This window comes from Pinus tabuliformis, chromosome 1_2 (assembly GCF_031772625.1).
Source record: "Pinus tabuliformis cultivar Carrire ecotype Pingquan chromosome 1_2, CPIR1, whole genome shotgun sequence".
Lineage (NCBI taxonomy): Eukaryota > Viridiplantae > Streptophyta > Pinopsida > Pinales > Pinaceae > Pinus > Pinus tabuliformis.
Genome location: NC_142298.1, coordinates 58,081,992 through 58,107,243, shown reverse-complemented (window position 1 = coordinate 58,107,243; position 25,252 = coordinate 58,081,992). Strand labels below are relative to the sequence as shown.

The 25,252-nt window shown below is 42.3% G+C and overlaps 1 protein-coding gene across 2 annotated transcripts in view; it reads left to right on the top strand.

The window, feature by feature from the left end:
- LOC149204418 (uncharacterized) overlaps positions 1-25,252 on the top strand; it is a 114,048-nt gene that overhangs the window by 38,351 nt on the left and 50,445 nt on the right. The window contains exons 2-3 of one of the 2 annotated variants that reach the window (XM_089393279.1): positions 2,415-2,476; positions 2,658-2,688. In XM_089393279.1, coding sequence (XP_089249405.1) covers positions 2,415-2,476; positions 2,658-2,688 — 93 coding nt within the window. Of the gene's footprint in view, positions 1-2,414; positions 2,477-2,657; positions 2,763-25,252 lie in introns of both variants that reach the window. The other variant, XM_089393278.1, reaches the window with a different exon arrangement.

The window sequence follows — 25,252 nt, the reverse complement described above, 5'->3', positions numbered from 1 at the left end:
CTGTTTATAGATCTGCTAAGATCTAATTGTGGATTTGGTAGTTTTGCTGCAAATATCCGTGGATTTGTGTTTTGGTCCTTTAAAAACACCCACAAAAAATTAATTTCTTCCAAACTCTTGTTTGGTATGATCTCCCTCTTTCCCTTTGAATAATGACCTCCACCAATTTGATGGAAGAATTGGAATCTGCATCCAACGAGTACCCACCTTGCATGCTTCTGAGTAAGACCTACACCAAGAAAAAATGAAAATGCATGTAAGCATGCATGGTGGGTACTCATTGGATGCAGATTTTAATTTTGCATCCAACGAGTTCCCACACTTGAAGTTTGAGTAAACCTATATGGACATAAGGCGGAAATACAATTAAAAAAACAATTTTCTTTCTTTTCCTTTAAAACTTTAAAACTTATTTTATTATTTTCCGTAGGAAGCCCATTTTAGACCTCAAAATTTCCCTAATGGCTAGGAGGCTACCAAGCATTTTGGGGTTAGATAATGTTAGGTATAGAAGCCCCTATTTTAATGAATTTGATTGAAATAAGCAATATATGGGTTCTTTCTTAGTCATCAAGCTGGCTAGGGCGAGTAACCTTCATGTGTAAATATAGAAGGTAGAGTTAAGAGAGAGATATAAGTAAGTTCTTTTGAGATTATGCTATCAAATAGCTAAGACGATTATCCAATCACTGTAATAACATTGAGATAAGTACTTGATTGTATTTGAGAGTGGGGTTTTGTCTATTTTAGGTTTCCCCACTATATTGAATAAAATTCAAATCATGTTTGGTACCTACTAATCATTGCTTTTTACCAAGGAAAACATTGTAATAACAGTGAGATAAGTACTTGATTGTATTTGAGAGTGGGTTCTTGTCTATTTGAGGTTTCCCCACTATATTGAATAAAATTCAAATCATGTTTGGTACCTACTACTCATTGCTTTTTACCAAGGAAAACCTTGTAGGGAAACCCTCGAGCACTTCCCCACATTTCATGGATGGTGTCTAGTGTAAGCTCATTGATGTTGATTATGACACCTGATTTGATAGAGACATTGATTGAGGCACACAATAGAGGCAACCATGCGAGGGGATTGACCTCAAGACCTTCTACATGAAGCTCAAAGCACTCAGCCAGTTATGCTAGCCTGTTGGGTTTGTTGATTATTGTTTTATGAATATAAATCTAGGCTTTGTTAAAAAGATTTGATAATAGACTTTTGGTTCCTAAAGCTATTGTTGTCATGTGTTCTAAGTTGATTTCAATGATAAGAATTTTGATATTGTTTCATTAATCTATTTATACAAGCGTTTTAAGGATTGAAGGTTGTTGATAAATTTAATAGCCGACAATGATCAAGGTTTGTTCCACATTTTTGCTCTAGTTTGTGGTTGTTTTACTTGATTAGGAACTGCATTCATTCATTTTTTTTAGTATTTTGAAGTTTCTTTAATTTTCCTAATGCTTAACTTTGGAGCTTTAAAATTAAAACCTTTTTTGCTCTAAAATTAAGTTGAACTTATGTGCCTCCTTTTTAATTCTGTTGTTTTAATTTCTTTTGTTTAGGCTCGACCCTTCTTTAATTTCATTTTGCACACTTTCAGTCTCCACAAGGTTTTGTGGCCTACTCGGTCTCTAATGGTATGTGGTTCCTTCATGGTCTCTGTAATAGGGTTTGGACCTCCAATCTTCATAGGGTCTAGAGCATCTCTCTAATACTATGTAGTATTTCATATGGATGCATGATGTAACATAACAACACAATAATAGACAAGCATAATTGGAGAGAATAATAAATGTCACATAATGATGCTGTAACAAATACTCCTACTAGAGCATGAGGTGGTTTACCCACATTACATATACCACTCTTTCGAGTTATCCCTCAATACATCATTATATAACACCCTAGGTTAGTTATGGTGGTTTAAACTTTAAGCACCTAACTCCATAAACTTAATCTTATAAAATATTAGTATGGTCACATGTCACTATCATGACTCGTATTTTTGTGTTATAAGCTAACAAAAAATACCTTTAATTTATATTCATAGATGTTGCAATTTGCAAGTGCTATAGATACGAGGAGTTTGTGTTAATTTTCCTTGGAAGCATAATAAATATTTAAGTCATGCAAAATTGATAAATATGATCAAAATGAAAGGATATAAATCGTTTTTAATGCATGCATAACCATATTCGTGTCCCAAAAGGGGCCACTTTATATTGCATATTTTTGGCAAGATTCCTCGTACCCAATCTAAATTTGTAAGTCTTTTTTCCATATAATGTATTGCAACTTGCTTTCTATGTTTTGAACATGTTGAGTTTCCCTTCACAACAACCCCATTTTAGTTAACACATTTACTATATTATTCTCAATCATTTTTTCCTCTTTACATGTATCATAGTCCTTGGAACTGTTTGGAAAGTCAGCAAAGATGGTCTTGACGCAGGAAGTAAACTTGTACCTGTAAGTTTTTAAGTTTTGGAATCTTCTAATATTTTATTTTATTATATATAATACATAATTTCTTCATGGACTTACGAAATAACTAAAGAATTTATCAGTGTTAGTGTGTACAATGGATTTCACATGTCAATCTGATAGAAAGTTTTTTAAATCTTAAGATTTATAGAACTTTTAATGGCAGGAATCTGTTCCAAGGCCAGTGGCTCGAGCAGGTGTGGCAATTGGTGGTTTTGTGGTGATTTCATTTCTATTAAAGTCACTGTTATCTACAACACTTTTTATTCTGGTATGCTTTTACATGCAGCGATAAATTGTTGCAACAGAAAGCTAGAAAAGCAAAAAATATTACTGATTCCGATATTGTGTTTTCACATAGGGTGCTTTAGATATTCCTCTGTTGATTTTATTTTGTATATCCAATATTTCAGATTCTCATGTGTGTCATAAGCCTACCATGTTAAATGATATGCCTCAGAGTGATTTCAAGCGTCCTAACCACAAAGTTGGTTCAACTTCATTGACACTTGTTCATTTAAGTTCCTAGTGGACTTAGACCATGTATTATTATTGTAATTTGGACTTGTTGCTATATTTTTCCTATCTCATTTGTACATAAGCTATAGGGGGCTTGGTTACCTCAGTGGCTTTTTTTCAGCTATTTAGTGGTGTGTTTATGTTGAAATGTGTAACTAGGTTCGGTCTTCATGTTAGTTTATGTAGCATCGGAGGTGTTTTAGTCTCGAAACTTTGTGAAGAGGCTAAAACACATGATATCTCTATAACTCAGAAATTGTTTATGAAAATTCCACCTGGAAGTGCCTCAATTAGATTATTAGCCCATTTTTAATTATTTTCCAAGTCTAAACTTAGGGAAATGGGTTAATTAATAAGAATTAATTGAGATAAGGTGAGAATTCTCTAGAAACTCACACAGATCGACTCCGATATGATCTTGGCCCTTGATTAAGTTTTAGTCCTTGTCGTTGGTGCTCCAACGAAGGATTATAAGAAGTCGATGGGTAGATGGAGAACACACTTTTGAGAACCATAGAGAGTTTGATTTCCTTGGAGAGTTCGATTTTCCAGATAGCAAACAGTGCTAGAAGAGTTTGAGCTTCAGTAGGGAAGCGGAGGTAGAGAGGGGTAGGGATAGTGAGGTCGGAGGAAAGTTTTTCCAGATCTGGAGAGTCAGCGACAGGAGGGCCAAGTTTCCTTAGTGAGGCTGCGCAGAAGCTTTAGAGGCAGGGTTCGATTTGGCCAGACAGAGGGTCGATTCAGTTGCTGGAGGCCAGGGAGATTTCTGGAAGGTGCCAGTGAGTCATTCTTAGAGGCTGGTTGGGCAGACAACTTGATTAGCTATAGTTCTAGGCAGAGCGTTCTAGAGCCTGCACAGATTTGATGCAGAGGCTGACACAGGTGTTTCGTGGAGCCCATTCAGAGCTAGTTTTGGAGTTGGATTAGTGCCGGGTGAGACAAAATTTGCCTCACTAATTTTTGTGGCCAGTGTCCCCTGTAGTGGATTGCTAGTTTGTGCATCCAGATTATACTCAGAATTTTGTTGCAGCATAATAATAAAAATCCTCAGTTGCAAAACCGGTTTTCCCAAGTTGGGTTTTTCCGAGGGAATCTGTCCAAAAAAAACTATGCTAATTATTGTGTGTGTGTGCTAGTATTTTCTCAGTTTCCAACACTATTTTCTTTTGCAATTTATTTGTGAAGGTTGCAGTGAGATTTATTTGATATTTTCCATAACAGATAAATTGTTAAATTAATTAGCAATTAGAAAAATAAATTCCAATTGCTACAATAGGATTTCAATAGATAAAATTTTCACATGGTATCAGAGCGTGATTGATCAGACAGAGAAGCTTAGAAGTGAAAGCAAAAATTCACTGTTCAGAGGGAGCAACAGGACAAATTTCTGGAGGTTGCGTAGAGCCTAAGCCAGGCAAATTGAATCGCTGGGAAGATCAATTTTTCAGTGCAGGTTGGCAGAAAAATTCGGCTTTGCTAGATTCAATGATTCTAACAGCTCAGATTTTCGCTGAGCAGATTTCTTGTCTGGGCACAAAGGATTTTGCGGTAGTTTGCTAGAGCAGAATCTGTGCCAGGTGGAAGAGAAAGTGCACACATAGAGGGAGTTTTCCTTGGAGGGTTTCCAATTTCAGTCTTGAAGGAAATCCGTAGTTTCTAGTTGCTGGTGGCAGTAGCAGTAGGCAGATCTACGCATTCTAGGAGGGAGTGCGAGTAAGTAGTGCTAGCAACCGAGTAGGGAGAAGGACATTCTTGTTTATTTTCCCAGTTGTTGAGTTTCACAGATCTTGCAACTTTGCAGAGATGGCCATACGAGATTGCGAAAAGAGGTCGTATGAGTTAGCCATAATGCAGATCAACTTCCAGTTACCAGAGACAGGTGTCGAAGGAAGTGCGAGCTATCTAGTGTGAGTTGCAAAGTGAAGAAAGGTCCCAGTCAGGGACTAGGCTCAAAAGGAGATAGTGGGGCACCAAATCCAAGTGGAGGATGAATATGGGACTCCAATGTGCCAGATGGGCAGGGTCCAATGCAGTTGCAACCAGAAGATCAGTTAGATCAGTTCCAGTTTGTTGTAGCGGGACCATCACCTTTGCTATGGGGGCCTACAGTATCATAGTAGCAAGTTCAATGTCATCAGACGCAAATATTCATTCAGATGACAGTTGCAAATCTAGTTGTAGTCAGTGTACGTGAGACAATTGCAGAACTAGATGCAGTGACACATGTAGTGTGAATTGCAGTTCCAGCCAGCAAATTCCCATTGGAGAGCTACGTAGTCTAGTTTCCGATACAGCAGGACAGTGCAGAGTAGAAAGGTTTCCCATAGGGAGATTGAGACTTAGAGGGAGTATAGCTTCAAAGGGAGCAACCCCATGGAAGCTAGCGCTTCAGGATATCGGGAGATCAGACTCATTTTTGCAGTAGTTGCAACAACAATGCGGAAGCATCAACAAAGCAGTAGCAACAACAATATGGGTAGATCAGAGTTTGCGATGTTTGTAGCTATACCTCCAGGAGAGAAGTGGGGCGATATAGAGTTATAGTCCTAGAGAGTTGCAGACATGGGCAGGGTCCATTGAGGAATCCACTTCATGGATTATTACCTTGCTACAGGGGCCCACAATATTCAGTAGTAAGATGGATCAGTGTCAGAGATGTAGTCAGATTCAGGAGTGTGTCATGTCCCTTCCCAAATGCATTTGTAATAGGTTTATCTCTACACATTTTTGCACATTTTTTGCTAAGGAAAAGGACCAAACAATTTCGACTTAGGGACTTAGGAGAAATTTCGGCTTAATTAGATTGCTAGTGGAAGGTGGGGGCCACCCATGTGGGAATTCGAACTAGGCCATTTAAGTGGCTTGGAGGGAATTCAAATAGTTGATTGGAGGGGCCCACATGAGGCAAGGAAGGCCCACGAAGTCATAAGGAGGAAAAGGCTCTCATTTGGTCTTCTTGACCACTATGTGTCAACGACCCATAGCAGTACACCCCCTTTTTTTGCAAAAGGGATAGCGCTTGATCGATGTGTTCGTGCCGTTCAGCTATCATCATCAGCCTGATCATCATGTTATAATGTAAACCCACTTTGGATATATATGATGTAAATAATTTCAGCAGATTCGTGTCTTGTATGTAATTGCATAGGTAAACCTACTTTTCTGGTGACGATCTACATTTTAGGTTTTTTGTATCACCGATCCATTCTCGGATGGTCGGCAGAGTTTTCCTTTAGTCTTACCCCAAAGCCGGAATGCATTTGTCACTAGGATCTTAGGCGAGTCCTAGTGTTTGTATCGAGTCTATGTAAAAGTGATTTGGGAATAATCCTAACTATTTGGTTAGGTTATTTTATTACGAATTGCTTGGTCTGCTGGATTATATTTGTGTAGCAGAAATGGGTAGTCTATGAGGGTATATTACAAATGGGTTTTCCCCCTTGTGATGTAAAAAAATATGAAAATCATGATGTAAAGTGTCTTGAGGGTTGGAAAAATAATTTATCCCCTCATAGGTTAATTAATTAAAATTTCTGGCAAAAAGTTAATTAAAATCCTAAGCCAAAAATTTAATTAATTCTAGGTCCTAAGTAAATTTAAATTATCCAAAGGCAAAATCCGTCGGTCCTTAAAAATTAAATTTTAAGAGGCTCAGGGACTAAGGTAAATTAATTATTTTGATAAATTTTAAACCTTTGATCCCTGGGGTTAAGTCAAAGTCAAAATTTTAAGGAAATTAACTCAAAAATTTAATTTTTGAGTTAATTCCTTTAGTCTTACCCCAAAGCTGGAATGGATTTTGTCACTTGGATCTTAGGTGAGTCCTAATGTTCTAGATCGAGTCTATGTAAAAGTGATTTGGGGATAATCTTAACTATTTGGTTAGGTTATTTTATTACAAATTGCTTGGTTTGCTAGCTTATATTTGTGTCGCAGAAATGGGTAGTCTGTGAGGGTATATTACAAATGGGTTTTCCCTCCTATGATGTAAAAAAATATAAAAATCATGATGTAAAGTGTCTTGAGGGTTGGAAAAATAATTTATCCCCTCATAGGTTAATTAATTAAATTTTTTGACCAAAAATTAATTAAAATCCTAAGCCAAAAATTCAATTAATTCTAGGTTCTAAGTAAATTTAAATTCTCCAAAGGCAAAATTCGTCGGTCTTTAAAAATTAAATTTAAAGAGGCCCAGGGACTAACGTAAATTAATTAATTTGATAAATTTTAAACCTTTGATCCCTGGGTTAAGTCAAAGTCAAAATTTTAAGGAAATTAACTCAAAAATTTAATTTTTGAGTTAATTAAAATGCATTTAATTGAAAAATTCGAATTTCCCCAAATATTTAAATATTTCGATAGATGAGATTAAAAGGAATTTTAATCTTCATCAATGGTCAAGATTGCTTTGACGAGGATCACTCGAACTAGCCGTTGGAGGATTTATCTTTAAATAGGAAGTCATTTGTCAGCTGATAGATCTGACCTTTGAGTCGTGTGCTTAGCGAAAAGCTCATGTAATCTTTTTTCCTGGATAATAAAGAAAGACTTTGGGGTTAAGTTTGCTGGTGTTACTCTTCATGGGAATACTGTAAGATGTGTTGTTTTCATGCATAATTTTTTCTAAAGCCATTGATAATAGCTTCTAAAGAGTGATTTGAGTACAGGTATCTTGCTCAGTTGCTGGGGTTTGAATAATAATCTAAATTTTGAACGTAATAGCAGGTATCTCCATTTGTTTAAGTTTTATTATTATTTTCTCGCTCTATTTTTAATGGCTGAATTGAGTTTTGTAGGAAAATTTTGGATCCTCGGGCGTTAGGGGAAGTTTTCAATTGGACCAACCAACTCCCGATCAGTGTTTTCTGAGGAGCCCAGTAAAATTAATTTCGGGTTTATCATAAGATTTTTTGTTGGTGATGCACGAAGGGTTTCGAGTTAGCACCTCTTTAAAGTTCAATTTTATTTTTTTGTGGTATAATGACAGATCTTGCTGATTAGAGCCTGCAATTTGTAAATTTTGTAATTATTTTTATAATATGGGTGTTTTCTAGGTTTTAGTTTTTATCATTGTATATATCGTTTGGGTGTTTCTTGTTGTCGTGCAGCTACAGATCTGAGGAGGAAATTTGTGTAGAGTCCAGATCTAGGCCCTGGAGGGTAAGATCTGGATCTCTGGGGGTTTATCAACGTAATTTTCCAGGGATATTATTCAATTTTGTTACAGTCCAAGGGTTTAAAAATATTTAGATTTGGAAACTTTCATGAGGGTTTCAAGGCTAAATCTGAAGCATAAAAAATATATTGATGTGGAATTCGATTTTCTGGGTTTATTTTGGGTTTCTTGAGGCTACTGTTGGCTGCCTGGAAATGCTCCCTGGGTTCTTCTTTTTACTGCAAAAATTTTGATTTTTTTTTAAAGGAAGGCCCATAGCCTTTTGCTGCTGCCTGCATTCTCCATTAAATCTACAAACCCCTCATCGCTGTCTGTTTGTGTCTTTTCTGTCTGCTACGTCCTTCATTTCTCTCCCAGAGTCTTCTTCTCCCATCCACGACTTCTCCTTACTGCTGCGTTTTCCTCCATTTCTGCAAGAAAACATCGCTGCCTGCTCCCTCCCCTCTCCATGGCCATCTCTTTCTCCTAACCGCAGCCGCTTTTTTGCTGCCATCCCTCGCTGCTAAGAAACTTGCAAAAAAAAAACCATGTGCTACTCGCTGCTGTCATTCATGCTCCCTAATGCTGCTGTTGAGCACCCTTCCTCCCGCGTCCAGCTCTCTTCCGCTCTTTCTGTAGCTCCCTCCTCCTCTCTTCGGCCTGTCCGCAGCCCTGAAACACCTGTTCGCTGCCTTCTTCTGCGTGTTGCCATCGGCCCTCCAACTTGCACACAGGTTCCTTTGTCTCGAACTTGCTCCTGCCGCTGTCCTGCAAACACAAACATAACAAAGCACATTCGACTTTTCTTTTCATTTTTTTGTATTGTTATGAGTTAGGTCAGGTTTCAAAGTTGATTTTTTTTGTTTATGTTAGCTTAGGTTTAGGTTTTCTAACGAATTTGATTTTTGTCTTTGGGTTTCACTTATTTATTTTCTTTTTTAGTTTTCTTGTTTCAAATTTTTATTTTATGTTTGATTTCCTTAAAAAAAAAAAATAGAAAGAATTAATCTTTGTGGCATTTGATTTTTATTTTTTTTTGTTGTTTTTTTTTTATTTTATTTTGTCTAACATTTTGATTTTCTTTTTTCTTTTTTCTTTTTAGGACTTAGGTTTTTCATATTTTGATTTTGATTTTGTTTTAAATTTAAAATCTAAAAAATTAAAAAAATTAAAAAAAATCTAAAACATTTAAAAAATCTAAATTTTTTTAAATTTTGTTGACTTTAGAATGGCTAAGGAATTAAATTAAAAGAGGTTTTGTGTTTTCACATTAAAAATTTTAATGTGGCCTCTGGCCCATTAAAATTTCAATTTATTAACTCTTTTGATTTACTTTTGTCATATTAAAAATTTAATCTCTTCATTTTACCACATTAAATTAATTTCCTAAGGAATAATTAAATTAAATTAATTTCCTAAGGAATAATTAAATTGTTCATCTAAAGTTCCTTGGTGTCCTTTTGTGGTAAGTGATTTCTCTATTGGCAAGTGCGATTAATGTTTTAAAAATTTATATTGCCTATTGGAAAATTGTTCTGGATCTGAATTCTTAATGAAAATTATTTAAATCTGGAATCTCTTGCATGATAAAGTTTTAAGCATTCGCATTTGATCATTCATGATCGTCGCTTGGGATATCTTGTTTCTGTTCAGTCTATGGTTAATCGAATACAAAGGCACTGGTCTATAATCATTTCTATCTTGTGGTTGTGTCTTGTGTTTAATCTATTCATCTCAGTTGACCAAGATTTGTTCTAAATTCATCAGGTTGTCCATCTTCAAGTCTCCTAGAGCCTGTGTTTCACAGGCTATTCTCATTCATTCACCTTAGGGACTACCCCCCTTGACTTGTCTAGGAGAGAGTCTAAACGGAGTGAGTAAGGATTAGAGTGACAACCCTTACTCTGAGCATTGTCGTGGTGCCTAGACACTTTGTGCGACAACAGGTCCCTTCATTCATCTTGGTATATCGAATTTACTAGAATGTTTGCTCACGCTGCTTAGCCGAGTCAATTGGCTGTTCAGCCATGAATCTCTTAAGCGGGAGATTCAATCTTACCTTCAGGGGACTTCGAGTGCCACCCTAGGAAAGCAGTTCCACAAGCATATTTAGGAGTTTTGGGAAGTATCCATAGCACAATTACTCAGTTACATTCAGGAAGTTGTATTTCTGGGCACAGTGAGAACAACGCAGAGGGAGATAGAGCCACCTTGGGTCAGCCAATTGCTGGAGGAGCCAAGGAACCTGAAGGACAACATTGGGCCAACATTTAGTGAGAGTTTTGGAGCCAAAGAAGCCAACAACCCAGTAGTTCGAATTCTTGGCCTAGGAGACAACGCAGAGGGCTAGATTAGCAATTTCGTGGGTCTTGAGGGCAAGAGTTACAGCGCGAAAACTCATCCGGGAAGTCAGGATATTTGTAGCAGGGATCATCTCAGAGTTTTTGAGCACTTTCCAGGAGGTTTTACAACCTTAATCCAACAGGCCGAGTTTTGCAGTTGCAGCTGAGGTTGGGCTCCTTGGGGGTCGAATTTCAGAAGTCTGAACCAACTCAATTCCTTCATGAGTTTTTCTGGGTTTAGGCCAAGGAGTAAGGAGCTAAAATATCATAATTTTCTGAGCACGAGAAGCAGTGATTCCAGCCCTTCGAAGTCAGCAGACATAGCAGTTTTCTGGGTAGCGCAGTTCAGTTTAGTGCAGCAGTTGTAGCAACCTTCAGTTCAACATTTGCTTAGCTGGGTTTGGTCATGCTTATCTGTTGAGACAAGCCCAGGTGCACCATTCTATTTACTATTATATTTTTCTCCTGAAGAAGTAATAAAATGGCTCAACAATTCTTTTTTTCCAGTGTTTCCATGGGTGCTTAATGTCTATTTCGTTTTTCTGATTGCTGGACTGTTTTCATGCTTTGTATATCACTTATATTCCTGTTTACGAACATTATAGTGGTATTAGAGCCTAGGTCTTGGCTGAGCTGTGCGGATTTTCTCCTATGAGAGAAGGGGACCAGCAGAACATCACATACAAATGGTAGAGGTACCGGGGCAGAGCAAGAGAGCTGGAGATCACTCCAGACACGGAGGACAGGGCGGTGGTAGCAGAGGAGGACATGGTGGAACCTAAGAGCAGGGAGGAGATGGATTTTGACAGCCTCTTGAAGGCTTTGAATGATTTGGAAAAGGGCCAGAAAGAGATGCTAGAGGAGATAAAGATGCAGAACAGAGAGAGAACCACCCCTAGAGGGTTTCTATTTGGGGAAATTTTTGGAGCCTCCCAGCAATTCGATCATCCCTCACCAACGACACAACCCCCATCAACTAGTGGGCCAACTCGAGCCACACTGTCCTCTTTCATACTTGTGGCATAGATCGAACCAGCATGGGGTGAAGACCCCACATAGATGGGAGAACATTTTAGAGAGTGGCAATCTATGGGTGCAGACTTCAGGGAAGCACTCTCTTTCAGAGATTTCTGCAAGCTCAAGCAGAATGAGAAGAGAAAGGGCTATGGAGGACAGGGTACACAGAGCTATGAGCTGCAGAGGACCATAGGGAGGATGTACTTCCCTACATTCGATGGCATTGCCAAGTGCACTGCTAGGGATTGGGTTGAGAAGATGGACACCTACTTCCAGCTCAACCGGATGATAGAACCGGAAGCCATCAAGATGGCCACACTACGAAGGGGGAAGCCCATGACTGGTGGTTTCATGGCTTGGCCACCTTGGGGCATGCTAATGTGGCTTCTTATGAGGATTTCACCAAGAGGGTGGTGGAACATTTTGACCAAAGGGATCCAAAGGCCCATTTCAGGGAGTTGACCCAACTACGCTAGACAGGCCACCCAGAGCAATGTATTTCATAGTTTCTATGAGTGTCAATGATGGTTCCGGATCTATTAGAGGCTCAGAGGGTATATACTTTCATTGAGGGCTTACTTGAGCCCCTGCGTGGATTGGTGAAGTCACGCAAACCCTCCACGCTGCAGGAGGCAATTTTGTGCACCAGAGATCTACAGGGGGCCATCCCCAAGACCAGGGCTCCTTTTCCTGGACGGACCCCTTTCCCACAAAAGGGGCATGACACTAGACCTCCACCTCAGACAACCACCCAAGGGGGGGGCAGCTAGATGATGAGACACAGAAGGACCTCAGGAGGAGGAAGTTGTGCTTCACTTGCCGGGAGCCCTGGGCACCAGGCCATCGGTGCATTGCTGGAAAAGCACATTATATTGAGGTCTTTTCAGATAGTGACCAGGAGGACGAGTTGGAGTAGGAGTGTGGTGTGGGAGATGGTGAGAGTCCAGCAGATAGGGGGCCACCACCACCACCTCCACAGGGAGGGGCATCCTTTGCCCCATCCGGGGGAGTCCTTGCTTCCTTATGCGGGGTCCCCAAATTCTTGACATTGAGGATCAGAGGCACTATATAGGGACAACGGGTGTCGGTCCTAGTTGACAGTGGGGCTACCCACAACTTCATAGATGCCCAGTTGGTTCAGAGGAGGGGCCTCACCATGACTGAGTTTGAGGGCTTTTCAGTCCTAGTACCAGGTGACTGTACCATGCAGTGCACTCGGTATGTGCCTACTTTGACAGTAGTTATGGGGAACTACTCGATGACGAACCACTTCTTTGTGGTCGATGTGCTAGACACCAACATGGTGATGGGTGTCCAGTGGTTGTACTCCCTTGGGCGAGTCACTACTGATTGGAAGAAACTGGAGATGGAGTTCACCGGGCCGGATGGAAAATCAGTAGTTCTCAGAGGCATGCATTCATATCCACCCCAGACAGTCTCAACACATAGGATGGAGGCAGATCTGCGACATGGGGACATAGCATGGGCAGTGGAGCTGAGGATTTCAGAGGCTGGGGGACAGGCCCAACCACCACCACCAGACATACAGGGCTTGTTGGACAGATACGCAGTGGTGTTTGGGGATATTCCACCAGGGCAGCCGCCAGACAGGGGATTCGAGCACACTATTGAGTTGGAGCCGGGTGTGCAGGCAGTGATCACTACCCCTTATAGGCATCCTAAGGCCTATAAGGATGAGATTGAGAGGGCCATTAAAGAGCTGTTGGCATTGGGCCATATCAGGCCAAGTTCCAGTCCCTTCGCTTCTTCAGTAGTGCTTGTGAAGAAGAAAGATGGGACCTTACATGTGCATTGACCACCGGGCCCTCAATCGGAAGACACTGAAGAACAAGTACCCCATCCCCCGCATAGATGAGTTGATGGATGAGCTTAGAGGAGCCAAGTACTTCTCTAAGATCGATCTGCATTCAGGGTACCACCAGATCAGGGTGAGGGATCAAGACATCCCCAAGACAACTTTCTGGTGCCATTATGGGCACTTCGAGTTCCTGGTCATGCCATTTGGGCTGACCAACGCTCCGGCTACCTTCCAGTCGTGTATGAACCATGTCTTTCGGAGGTAGTTGAGGAGATTTGTGTTGGTTTTCTTCGATGATATTTTGATTTACAACAAGACTTGGGAGGAGCATCTCCAACACTTGGAGGAGGTGCTACGTATTCTAGAGGAGCAACAGTTTTATGCCAAACTGTCCAAGCGCGAGTTTGGCTTGACAGAGATGCTCTGCTTAGGGCATATCATTGGTGCAGATGGGGTGAAGGTCCACGAGGAGAATATACGGGTTATCTGTGACTGGCTAGTACCCAAAGATGTGACAACGCTGAGGGGTTTCTTGGGTATCTGCACCTACTACAGGAAGTTGTCAAGGGGTTTTCACATCTGGCAGCACCCCTGACAGATTTGACCAAGAGAGGGGCTTTCACATGGACTGATGGAGCACAAGCAACTTTTGATCGCCTCAAGGAGGTGATGAGCAATTGCCCGGTTTTAGCACTTCTAGATTTTTCCCAGCCCTTCACCATAGAGTGTGATGTATCTGAGGAGGGAGTTTGAGCAGTTCTATCACAGGATGGGCACCCCATTGCTTTCAAGAGTTGGAAGCTCTTACCACATGAGCAGTCATATTCCATATATGACAAAGAGATGCTGGCCATCATGCATGCATTGGCCAAATTCCGACAGTATTTGGTGGGCAACAGGTTTCGGGTGAACACTGATCACAATAGTCTTTTGCACTTCATGGGGTAGTAGGGCCTCAAAGATAGGCAGCAGAGATGGGTCAACAAGATGCAGGTCTATGACTTTGATATAGAGTATGTGCGGGGAAAGCACAATGTGGTGGCTGATGCTCTATCACGGAGACCCGCTGGTCTATCACTCATGAGCATCTACCATGATTGGAAGGCCCAACTATTGGTGGAGTACTCCAAGGACAGGAGGGCATGCGAGATCTTGGAGGGTACCCACGCAGATGAGCGCTACCAAGTGATGGACGAGGTCATCTATTACAAGGGGCACATATTTCCAATGCCCAACTCACAGTTGAGGGAGAGAGTTCTCCAGGCAGCACATGACTCGCCATTGTCAGGGCACCAGGGGTTCTGGAAAACATACATGGCAATCAGGGAGAGATTCACATGGAAGGGCCTCAAGGGGGATGTGCTGAAGCATGTACAGGAGTGTGAGGCATGTCAGCGGAACAAGGGGGAGTTGATTCACCCTGCAGGATTGCTACAACCGCTTCCCATCCCCAAGGGGAAATGGGAAAGCATATCTATGGATTTCATCACGGGGCTCCCCACAGTGCAGGGAAAGGACTGCATTTATGTAGTGGTCGACCGATTGACCAAGTATGCCCACTTTTTCGCCATCCCCACCAGGTATTCAATTGCACAGGTTGCAGAGCTGTTCTTTAGGGAGATCTTCCGGTTACACGGGCTTCCTAAGAACATTGTGAGTGACAGGGATAGCAGGTTCATGGGAGGTTTTTGGTAGGAGCTTTTCAGGTTGGTCGGTACCGAGCTCACTCCTAGCACGAGCTACCACCCCCAGACAGATGGCCAGACAGAGCGAGTTAATCAGTGGCTGGAGGGGTATCTGAGGAACTACGTGACGGGACAACAGAGGGCTTGGATCCGGTGGCTGCATTTGGGTGAGTACTGCTACAACACCACCCACCACATGTCCATTGGTATGACTCCTTTCCGTGCCTTGTATGGATATAATGCACTATCTTTTGTTGATGTTGTTTTTGGAGACGGTTGGGCCACAAAGGCCAAAGACTGGATCCAAGAGAGCCAAGACATCCTCAGGGCTCTCAAGGATAACTTAGTGACAACGCAGAACTAGCAGAAGGTGTACGCAGGCCGACACTGGACAGAGAGACATTTCGTGGGGGATTTGGTGTACCTTCGGCTACAGCCGTACATGCAGTCCACATTGAAGCATAAGGGGGTCGAGAAGCTACAACCCCGCTTCTATGGGCCATACCGGGTGATTAGACGAGTTGGGGAGGTGGCCTATGAGCTAGAGCTGCCTCTGGGGAGTAGGATTCACAATATATTCCATGTCTTGTGCCTTGAAAAGGTGTTGGGGCAACAGGTGACAACAACAATAGAGTTACCCCCACTGGATGATGAGGGCCACTTGGTTTTAGAGCCTGAAACCATCTTGGAGAGGAGGGAGAGAAAACTGAGGAGCAGGACCATTAGGGAGTTCTTGGTACGCTGGAAGAACTTACCGGATGAGGATGCCACCTGGGAGGGTGAGCACATTTTGGAGCACCTAGCTCTGAGGTTGCCTGAGGGCAAGCCACATTTGGAAGGGGAAGACTGTCATGTCCCTTCCCAAATGCATTTGTAACAGGTTTATCTCTACACATTTTTGCACATTTTTGGCTAAGGAAAAGGACCCAGCAGTTTCGACTTAGGGACTTAGGAGAAATTTTGTCTTAATTAGATTGCTAGTGGAAGGTGGGGGCCACCCACGTGGGAATTCGAACTAGGCCATTCGAATGGCTTGGAGGGAATTCAAATAGCTGATTGGAGGGGCCCACATGAGGCAAGGAAGGCCCACGAAGTCATAAGGAGGAGGAGGCTCTCATTTGGTTCATTCATTCATCTTGGTATATCGAATTTACTTGACTATTTGCTCGAGCTGCTTAGCTGAGTCAACTGGCTGCTCAGCCATAACTCTCTCAAGCGGGAGATTCAACCTTACCTTCGGGGGACTTCGACTGCTACCCTAGGAAGGTAGTTCCACAAGCATTTTCAAGATTTCCGGGGAGTATCTACAACATAGTTACTCAATGACATTCAGGAAGTGCGTATTTCTAGGCACAGTGAGAACAATGCAGAGGGAGATATAGCCACCTTGGGTCAGCCAATTGCCTGAGGAGCCAAGGAACCTGAAGGACAACATTGGGCCAACATTCAGTGAGAGTTTTGGAGCCAAAGAAGCCAACAACCTAGTAGTTCGAATTCTTGGCCTGGGAGACAACGCAAAGGGCCAGTTCAACAATTTCGTGGGTCTTGAGGGCAAGAGTTACAGCCCGGAAACTCATCCGGGAAGTCAAGAGATTTGTAGCAGGGATCATTTGAGCACTTTCCAAGAGGTTTTACAGCCTTAATCCAGCAGGCCAAGTTTTGCAGCTATAGCTGAGGTTGGGCTCCTTGGGGGTCAAATTTCAGAAGTTTGAACGGCTAAATTCCTTCATGAGTTTTTCTGGGTTTAGGCCAAGGAGTAAGGAGCTAAAGTATCATAATTTTTTGAGCACGGGAAGTAGTGTTTCCAACCCTTCAAAGTCAACAGATAGAGCAGTTTTCTGCACTGTTGATAATATCGGCAATATATCGCCGAATATCGGAAATATCGCGATATTTTCGGCGAGCCGATATATCGCCCCGAAAATATCGCGCGATTTCCGAAATATCGGCGATATTTTCGAAAATATCGCATGACGATCTAAAATATCGCCGGGCGTGTTTTTCTGTGGCTATAAAAAATGAAAATTGGTTTTTTTTTTCTTCATTTCTGTTTCTGAGTGTTGGAGAAGAAAGGGAAAGAGTTTTGTGGTGCTTGTCAAGGAGGGTTTGAAAATCAAACGACGATTATCACCACCAATTAAGATTTTTTTGTGGATCAACGATTGAAGAATAGTGAGACAAACTTCATTTCTTCCATTAGCAGGTATCTTCTTAAAAACCTCTATGTTAATGATTTTTTCATAGATTTAGGGTTATGCTTGCTTGCCTCTTTGCCTACCAACATTTTGTTTCTTTATTTTTTTCCATTTGCTATGATTTTCATGCCCATGAACCAATGCAAGGGTTTTCTCCATATTTGGACAGCAAGCTTCATTTTTTTTTTTTTTCAACTTTCTTATGCACCCTCTTATTGCCCTTTTTCATTCACATTGCAAAATGCAAATAATGTAGTAATTTTTTTTGAATGAGGTTGTTATTACTTATTATTTTTTCATTTTGAGTTGGGGGGTTTAATGCCAATTTTTTGTTTTTTTTGTGCCCTAGGTTTGAATTAGTTCACTACAAATGTCAAATATGCCAAAAGCCTTGGACCCATTTTGGGAGTATGGGGAGGCTGTTGGTGGGGCAAATAAGGCATATATATCATGCAACTTGTGTGGGACCAAGATGTCAAGAGGGATTACACGATTGAAATACCATCTGGCTAAACTCTCTGCATATGATGCAGATGTGATGCCTTGTATGGTTTCTAGTGCAGAGGTTATACAAAAAGTTCGTGAAGCAATTGCTGAACAAGACAGAAAGAAAGCTTCTAGGGAGAGGCCAATGGTCTCAGATAGATAGCTGCTAGTTTTATTTGTTTTGCAACTTTTGCTACATATAAGTTTATAACTCATGATGATGAAATACTTTTAAAGTTTTATATATGTGATGTTGTTTTGTTTGAGTCCTTGATTGGACAATTATCACTATCAGGGATCGGCAGGATATGTGATGTTATTTTGTTTGAGTCCTTGATTGGACAATTATCAATTTATCACTATCAGGGATCAGTAGGATATGTGATGTTATTTTGTTTGAGTCCTTGATTGGACAATTATCAGGGATCAGCAGGATTTGGTATCGCCTTTGAAGTTTGATGTATCATTTCTATTTGACATCATATATATCAATGCCTTCTTCATATTTATGTGCCAATGTGTTTAGTTCATGTTGTTATTGCTTTATATGTTTAGAAATCTGAAAAAAATGAATATATTATGCATTTTTCATGCTTGTCGATATTTTGCCGATATTTTCGCCGATATTGCCGATAAGATATTTTCCGGACCCTCGCCGATATTTTCCCGATACCGATATTATCAACACTGGTTTTCTGGGCAGCGCAGTTTAGTTTGGTGTAGCAGTGGTAGCAGCCTTCAGTTCAACATTTTCTCACCTGGGTGTGGTCATGCTTGTCCGTTGAGACAAGCCCAGGTGCACCATTCTATTTACTATTGTATTTTGCTCCTAAAGAAGTAATAAATTGGCTCAGCAGTTCTTTATTTCCAGTGTTTCCGTGGGTTCTTAATGTCAATTTCGTTTTTCTGATTGCTGGACTGTTTGTATGCTTTGTATATCACTTATATTCCTGTTTAGGAACATTACATAGTGATAGTTGCAAAGTAGTAGTAGCCAGATACTGAGGAGCGCAATGCAGTGTTGACAACAGAGCAAGTGGCTCAATGCAGAGTCAGGAGCAACACAAATTCTTCAGTGACAATGCAGAGGCTAGTAGCAGTCAGGATTCAGAGACAAATGCATCATACTGAACACAGTTGATTCAGTATTTTGGATGCTTCTCAGTTGCAGTTGCAGTAGCAACATATGAGAGGGAGTTACAATGCAGATGCAAAGTTGGCAACAATACAACAATGTCAGCAGCAACATAGATGCAACATCAGAGTTGCGCAGTAGTTGATGGGTAGTGGCAAGCAGTCACAGTAGCCAGACATCAATTGTGTGAGAGAGGGTGGTACAAAGACAAGGTGTTGTGACAAGAGGTGCAACACTAGAGTTGAGAGAGAACACCTTCCTCGCTAAGAGGGAGTGTTAGTTTCTGTAGCATCGAAAGTGTTCTAGTCTCAGAACTTTGTGAAAGGGCTAAAACACATGAGATCTCCATAACCCAAAAATCGTTTTTGGAAATTCCACCTAGAAGTGCCTCAATTAGATTATTAGCCCATTTTTAATTATTTCCTAAGCCTAAACTTAGGGAAAGGGGTTAATTAATTAGAATTAATTGAGATAAGGTGAGAATTCTCTAGAAACTCACATGGATCGACTCTGATATGATCTTGGCCCTTGATTAAGCTTTTATCTTGGTTGTTGGTGTTCCAATAGAGGATTATAAGAAGAATTCGATGGGTAGATGGGGAACACACTTGAGAGAACCACATAGAATTCGATTTCCTTGGAGAGTTTGATTTTCTCGATAGCCAATAGTGCTGGAAGAGTTCGAGCTTCAGTAGGGAAGTAGAGATAAAGAGGGGCAAGGACAGTGAGGCTGGAGGAAAGTTTTTTCAGATTCGAAGAGTCAGCTACAGGAGGGTTGAGTTTCCTCAGTGAGGCTGTGCAGAGGCAGCACAAAAGCTTAAGAGGCAGAGTTCAATTTGGCCAGACAGAGGGTCGATTCAGTAGCTGGAGGTCGGGAAGATTTCGAGAAGGTACCACTGACTCATTCTCATAGGCTGGTTGGGCATACGGCTTGATTAGTTGCAGTTCTAGGTAGAGCGTTCTAGATCCTGCGCAGGTTTGACGCAGAGGTTGACGCACGGGTTTTGTGGAGCCCATTCAGGGCTAGTTTTAGAGTTGGATCAGTGTCGGGTGAGACAAAATTTGTCTCACTAATTTTTGTGGCCAGTGTCTCTTGTAGTGGATTGCTAGTTTGTGCACCCAGATTGTACTCAGAATTTCATTGCTGCATAATAATAAAAACCCTCAGCTGCTACACTTGTTTTCCTAAGTTGGGTTTTTCCGGGGACATTTATCTAAAAATCATTGTGTTAATTATTGTGTGTGTGTGTGTGCTAATATTTTCTTGGTTTCCAGCGCTATTTTCTTCCGCAGTATATTTGTGAAGGTTGCAATGTGATTTATTCGATACTTTCCTTAGTAGATAAATTGTTGAATTAATTAACAATTAGAAAAATAAATTCCAGTTGCTGTGATAGGATTTTAATAGATGAAATTTTCACACTTCATAATGTCTATTATAATCATAATTTTATGTATTTGATGAAAAGAGAAAAGGAAATTTATTATTTTCATTCTTGAAGCATGGGTTTCATGCTCAATGTAAATTTATTTGTAGGTCAGGCACCCATTGAGTGCTTCTAGGTTTGTCATAGAATTTGAAGTCAAAAGAGTCATTGTCATACATGTAAGACTCCTTTGGGCATCTTGTATTATGTAAAAGAAATTTATTTGAGTCATAAAAGACCCTCCAAGACCTTATCAACAAGCTGCAACAAGTCAACCTAAATGATGTTGAAATTTCTAAGTCTGACACGTCAGAAATCCCTACTACATTATCTGGTTTATTTTCTCCTACTTGTTCTTTTGTAATATCCCTTATCAGGGGAATCCCTCAAACACAAGCAAACTCCAACCAGAGAAATAACAGTAGTGCGACATACAATAACAGTGGTGCAACATACAATAATGTATACATGGAATATAAGCAGATACTCGAAAAATGCAGAGAGAAATGCTAAGCCATTTTATTATATTGAGTAATGGAAAGAGTACAAGAGGTGATAAGAAAGATAGCACCTCAACTTGCACAAGGCAAGTGAAGAAATACACTCAGAATGGTAAGGAAATGGCCTCTCTTTGCACTGCGTCCACGCTGTCGGAGAACTGCTGTGTTGCTGCTACTGCTGGAATCAAGTGAGGATTTGGGGTTGTTCCCCTTCTCAGAAAATGCTGAGACTCTGGAATTAGCCTCTGCTCAATAAACCCAGAAAAGCCCAGAAAGCTTTTCTAAAATAGCTGACCCCCGAAAATCACCCCCTTGAGGATCTACGCTATCCCTCAAGGCTCTGCGTTGCCCCTGGAAAGAATCCTCCAAAACTCTACCCGAGACTCTGCCAAAATCCACCAATATGCAATCGCTGATCCCTTGCTCAATCTCCAAGCTCAAATCCTCCACATAAACCCAATCCGGAGCTCCTACCAAAAGAGATTGCGTCCTCCCCTCTCAAGACTGCGCAGTCATCAAATGCTCAGCTCCTCCTCAACTCCAAAGATCGCTCCTACAAAATACTGATGAAACTACCTTGCCCGAGCAGGCACTCGAAGTCCCCCAGGGCTAAGGGTGAGATCTCCAAACGGAGACACTCGATGCACTAAACAGTGTTGCAGACAGGCTAAATAGCCAGCGTGCTCTAAGTCGAAATGACTAGCTCAAATGCAACATAATCGAATGTCCAAAATGAGGAGGCTCCTCTCTCCTTTATAGCGTTGGCCTCTCTCAAAACCCTAAGGCCCACCTCCTCCAACATAGCCTCTCTCTTGCCACGTGCTCCTTCTCCATCTGCGCAGTCCCTCCAAGTGTCTACGTGGGCCCCCTTTTCTACGTGGTCCTTTGGCCCCGTTGGCTCCCCTTTTAAGTTACAATGTTGTGCTACTAGGGAGTGACTTTATTCAAAAAGTGAGTTATGTCCCCCTTTCCTCACCTTTTTATTTATAAATAACTATAGAAGGCAAAATTGAGCAAAATTGAATATTCCAATTAGCCATGGCTAATTAGGAATATTACAGTCTCCCCGACAAAATGTTGCTTGTCCTCAAGCAACTGAAGTGATGGATGCTGCAAAATTTTCTCACTCTCCCAAGTGACATCCTCATCCGGTAAATTCTTCCACCTCACCAAGAATTCCTGGACCGTCTTGTTTCGCAGCTTCCTCTCCCTGGTATCAATAATAGCCTATGGCTGCAACACCAAATGCCCCTCATCATTCGTGGGTGGTAGCTCATCTGTCACTGTCACCTGCTGCCCCAATGCCTTCTTTAGGCATGATACATGAAAAACGTTGAATCTTGCTGCCTTGGGGCAGCTCCAATTCATACGCAACCTGTCCAATCCTGTGTATCACCCTGTATGGCCCATAAAAGCGGGCTTGAGCTTCTCAGCTCCCTTCTGCGTCAATGACGACTATCGGTATGGCTGTAATTGTAGGTGGACCAAGTCCCCTACCTCAAACTGTCTCTCACCCGACCCCTGTCAGCATACAGCTTCTGCTAGTTCTGCGCTGTAGCCATATTATCCTTGAGAGCTCGGTGGATATCCTGACTATCTTTGATCCAAATCTTAGCTCTTGGAGCCTTGCTAGCACCAAACATCATGTCAGCAAAAGATAAAAGATGATATCCATACAAAGCATAGAATGGTGACATACCAATGGACATGTGATGTGTAGTGTTGTAGTAGTACTCCCCCAGATGCAGCCACTTCAGCCATGCTCGCTGTTGCCCACTGACATAGTTACGCAAGTAGCCCTCCAGCCACTTGTTAGCTATCTTTGTCTGCCCGTCCATCTGTGGTGATCATTGGTATTTGGTATCAACTCCGTCCCCACCAACTGGAAAAGCTCCTGCCAAAACCCGCCCATGAAACGGCTATCCTTGCCACTGATGATGGTCTTAGGAAGACCATGTAACCTGAAGACCTCTCTGAAGAACAGCTCGGCCACCTGCGCTGCTGTGTAGTGTGCGGGTATGGTGAAAAAATGTGCGTATTTTGTCAGTCGATCAACGACGACAAAGATACAATCCTTGCCCTGCACCATGGGCAACCCTGTGATGAAGTCCATCGAAATACTCTCCCATTTCCCCTTCGGAATGGGAAGAGGTTGCAATAATCCTGCGAGATGGTTCATCTCCCCCTTGTTCCTCTGGCAAATATTGCACTCCCGGATATGCTGGAGTACGTCCTCCTTGAGGCCCTTCCATGAGAACCTCTCTCTAATAGCCCTGTAGGTTTTGGTAAACACCTGATGGCCGGCCAATGGTGAATCATGTGATGCCTAAAGTATCTTCTTCTGGAGCTGAGATCCCTCAGTCAAGAAGATCCGGTCCCTATAGTAGATGATCTCATCGACTACCCTGTACCTGTTATCCGCCACCTGCCCATCTAGAACCTCACATGCAAATCTGTCCTTGGAGTACTCTACTAAGAGTCAAGCCCTCCAGTCTGTGTCCAAGCTCATAAGAGACAACGTGGCTGGTCTACATAATGAAAGGGCATCTGCTACCACATTGTTCTTACCCTTGACATACTCAATGTCAAAGTCATACGCTTGGATCTTATTGATCCACTTCTGCTGCTTCTCCTGTAGCTGTTTCTGCTCCAAAAAGAACCTGAGGCTATTGTGATCAGTCCTCACCCTGAACCTGTTACCCACTAAATACTGCCGGAATTTGGCCAATGCATGCATAATGGCCAGCATCTCCTTGTCGTATATAGAATACAATCTCTCATGTGGAAGGAGCTTCCGGCTCTCAAAGGCTATAGGGTGACCTCCCTGCATCAACACTGCGCCAATCCCCTCTCCCGACGCATCACACTCCAAAACAAATGGCTGCGAAAAATCTGGCAATACAAGCACTGGGCAACTGCTCATAACCTCCTTGAGCCTGTCAAAGGCTCGCTGCGCTGTATCCGACCAACTGAATGCCCCCTTCCTCGTTAGATCTGTCAGGGGTGCAGCAAGCTGTGAGAAACTCTTGACGAACTTCCAGTAATAAGTACAAATGCAAATGAATCCCCGAAGTTTTGTCACGTTCCTCGGCTCCGGCCAATCTCTGATGGCCCTGATCTTCTCCTCGTGGACTCTCACTCTGTCCACCCCTATGATGTGTCCCAAGTACAACATCTCCGTCAACCCAAACTCACACTTGGAGAGCTTGGCATAGAACTGCTACTCCTCCAAGATGCGCAACATTGTCTCAATGCGCTGGAGATGCTCCTCCCAAGTCCTACTGTAAATGAGAATATCATCAAAGAACACCAACACAAACTTCCTTAAGTGACTGCGGAAGATGTGATTCATACAGGACTGGAATGTAGCTGGGGCGTTGGTTAGCCCGAAGGGCATCAACAAAAACTCAAAGTGCCCATAGTGACACCTGAAGGCGGTCTTGGGAATGTCCCGCTCCCTCACGCGAATCTGATGGTACCCAGATCTCAAATCAATCTTTGAGAAGAACCGTGCTCCTTTCAACTCATCGATCCTGGGTATCAGGTACCTATTTTTCAAGGTCTTCTTGTTCAGGGCCTTGTAGTTAATGCACATCCTCAAGGTGTCATCCGTTTTCTTCACCAACACCACAGAAGAAGCAAAAGGACTCGTGCTCGGCCAAATGTGCCCAAGAGCCAGCAACTCCTGAATGGCCCGCTCAATCTCATCCTGATAGGCCTTGGGATGCCTGTAGGGGGTAGTAATCATTGCCTGTATGCCCTGCTCAAGCTCAATGGTGTGCTCAAACCCCCGATCTGGTGGCTGTCCCGGCGGAATCTCCCCAAACACTGTGGCATACTGATCAAGGATGGACTGTATCTCTGGGTGCACCGTCTGCCCTGTAGACCTTGCCTCTGATGCACATAGCTCCACTACCCACTCTACGTCTCCCTTCCAGAAGACTGCCTCCATCCGATGAGCCGAAACAGTCTGAGGCGGATATGTGTGCTGTCCCCGTATCTTCTCATGCCTCCCTGTCTTCTCATCATCCCACTCCATCTCTAGGGCCTTCCAATCTATCGTGACCTTCCCTAGAGTAATAAGCTACTAAACACCCACTATCATGTTGGTGTCCAGAATATTGACCACGAAAAAGTGGTCAGTCAGTGTGTAGGTGCCCATCGTCACTGATAACTCTGGGACATAACGAGCACACACCATGGTCTGATCTCCTGGGACCAAAACTGAAAAGCCATCGAAGCTCTCTGTCTGTATACCTCTCCGCTCAACCATCTCTGCATCGATGAAGTTGTGGGTTGCCCCACTATCAACCAAAACTGATACTCACTGACCACGTACTGTCCCCCGTACGCGCAGCGTCAAATACTTGGGAACTCCTCGCAATGCTGCAAGGGCCCCTCCGATAGGTGCAAAAGTTGCACCACCTGCTGCTGGTGGTGGAGGTGGCAAAGGATCCTGCGCGGCATGACTATCTCCTGCC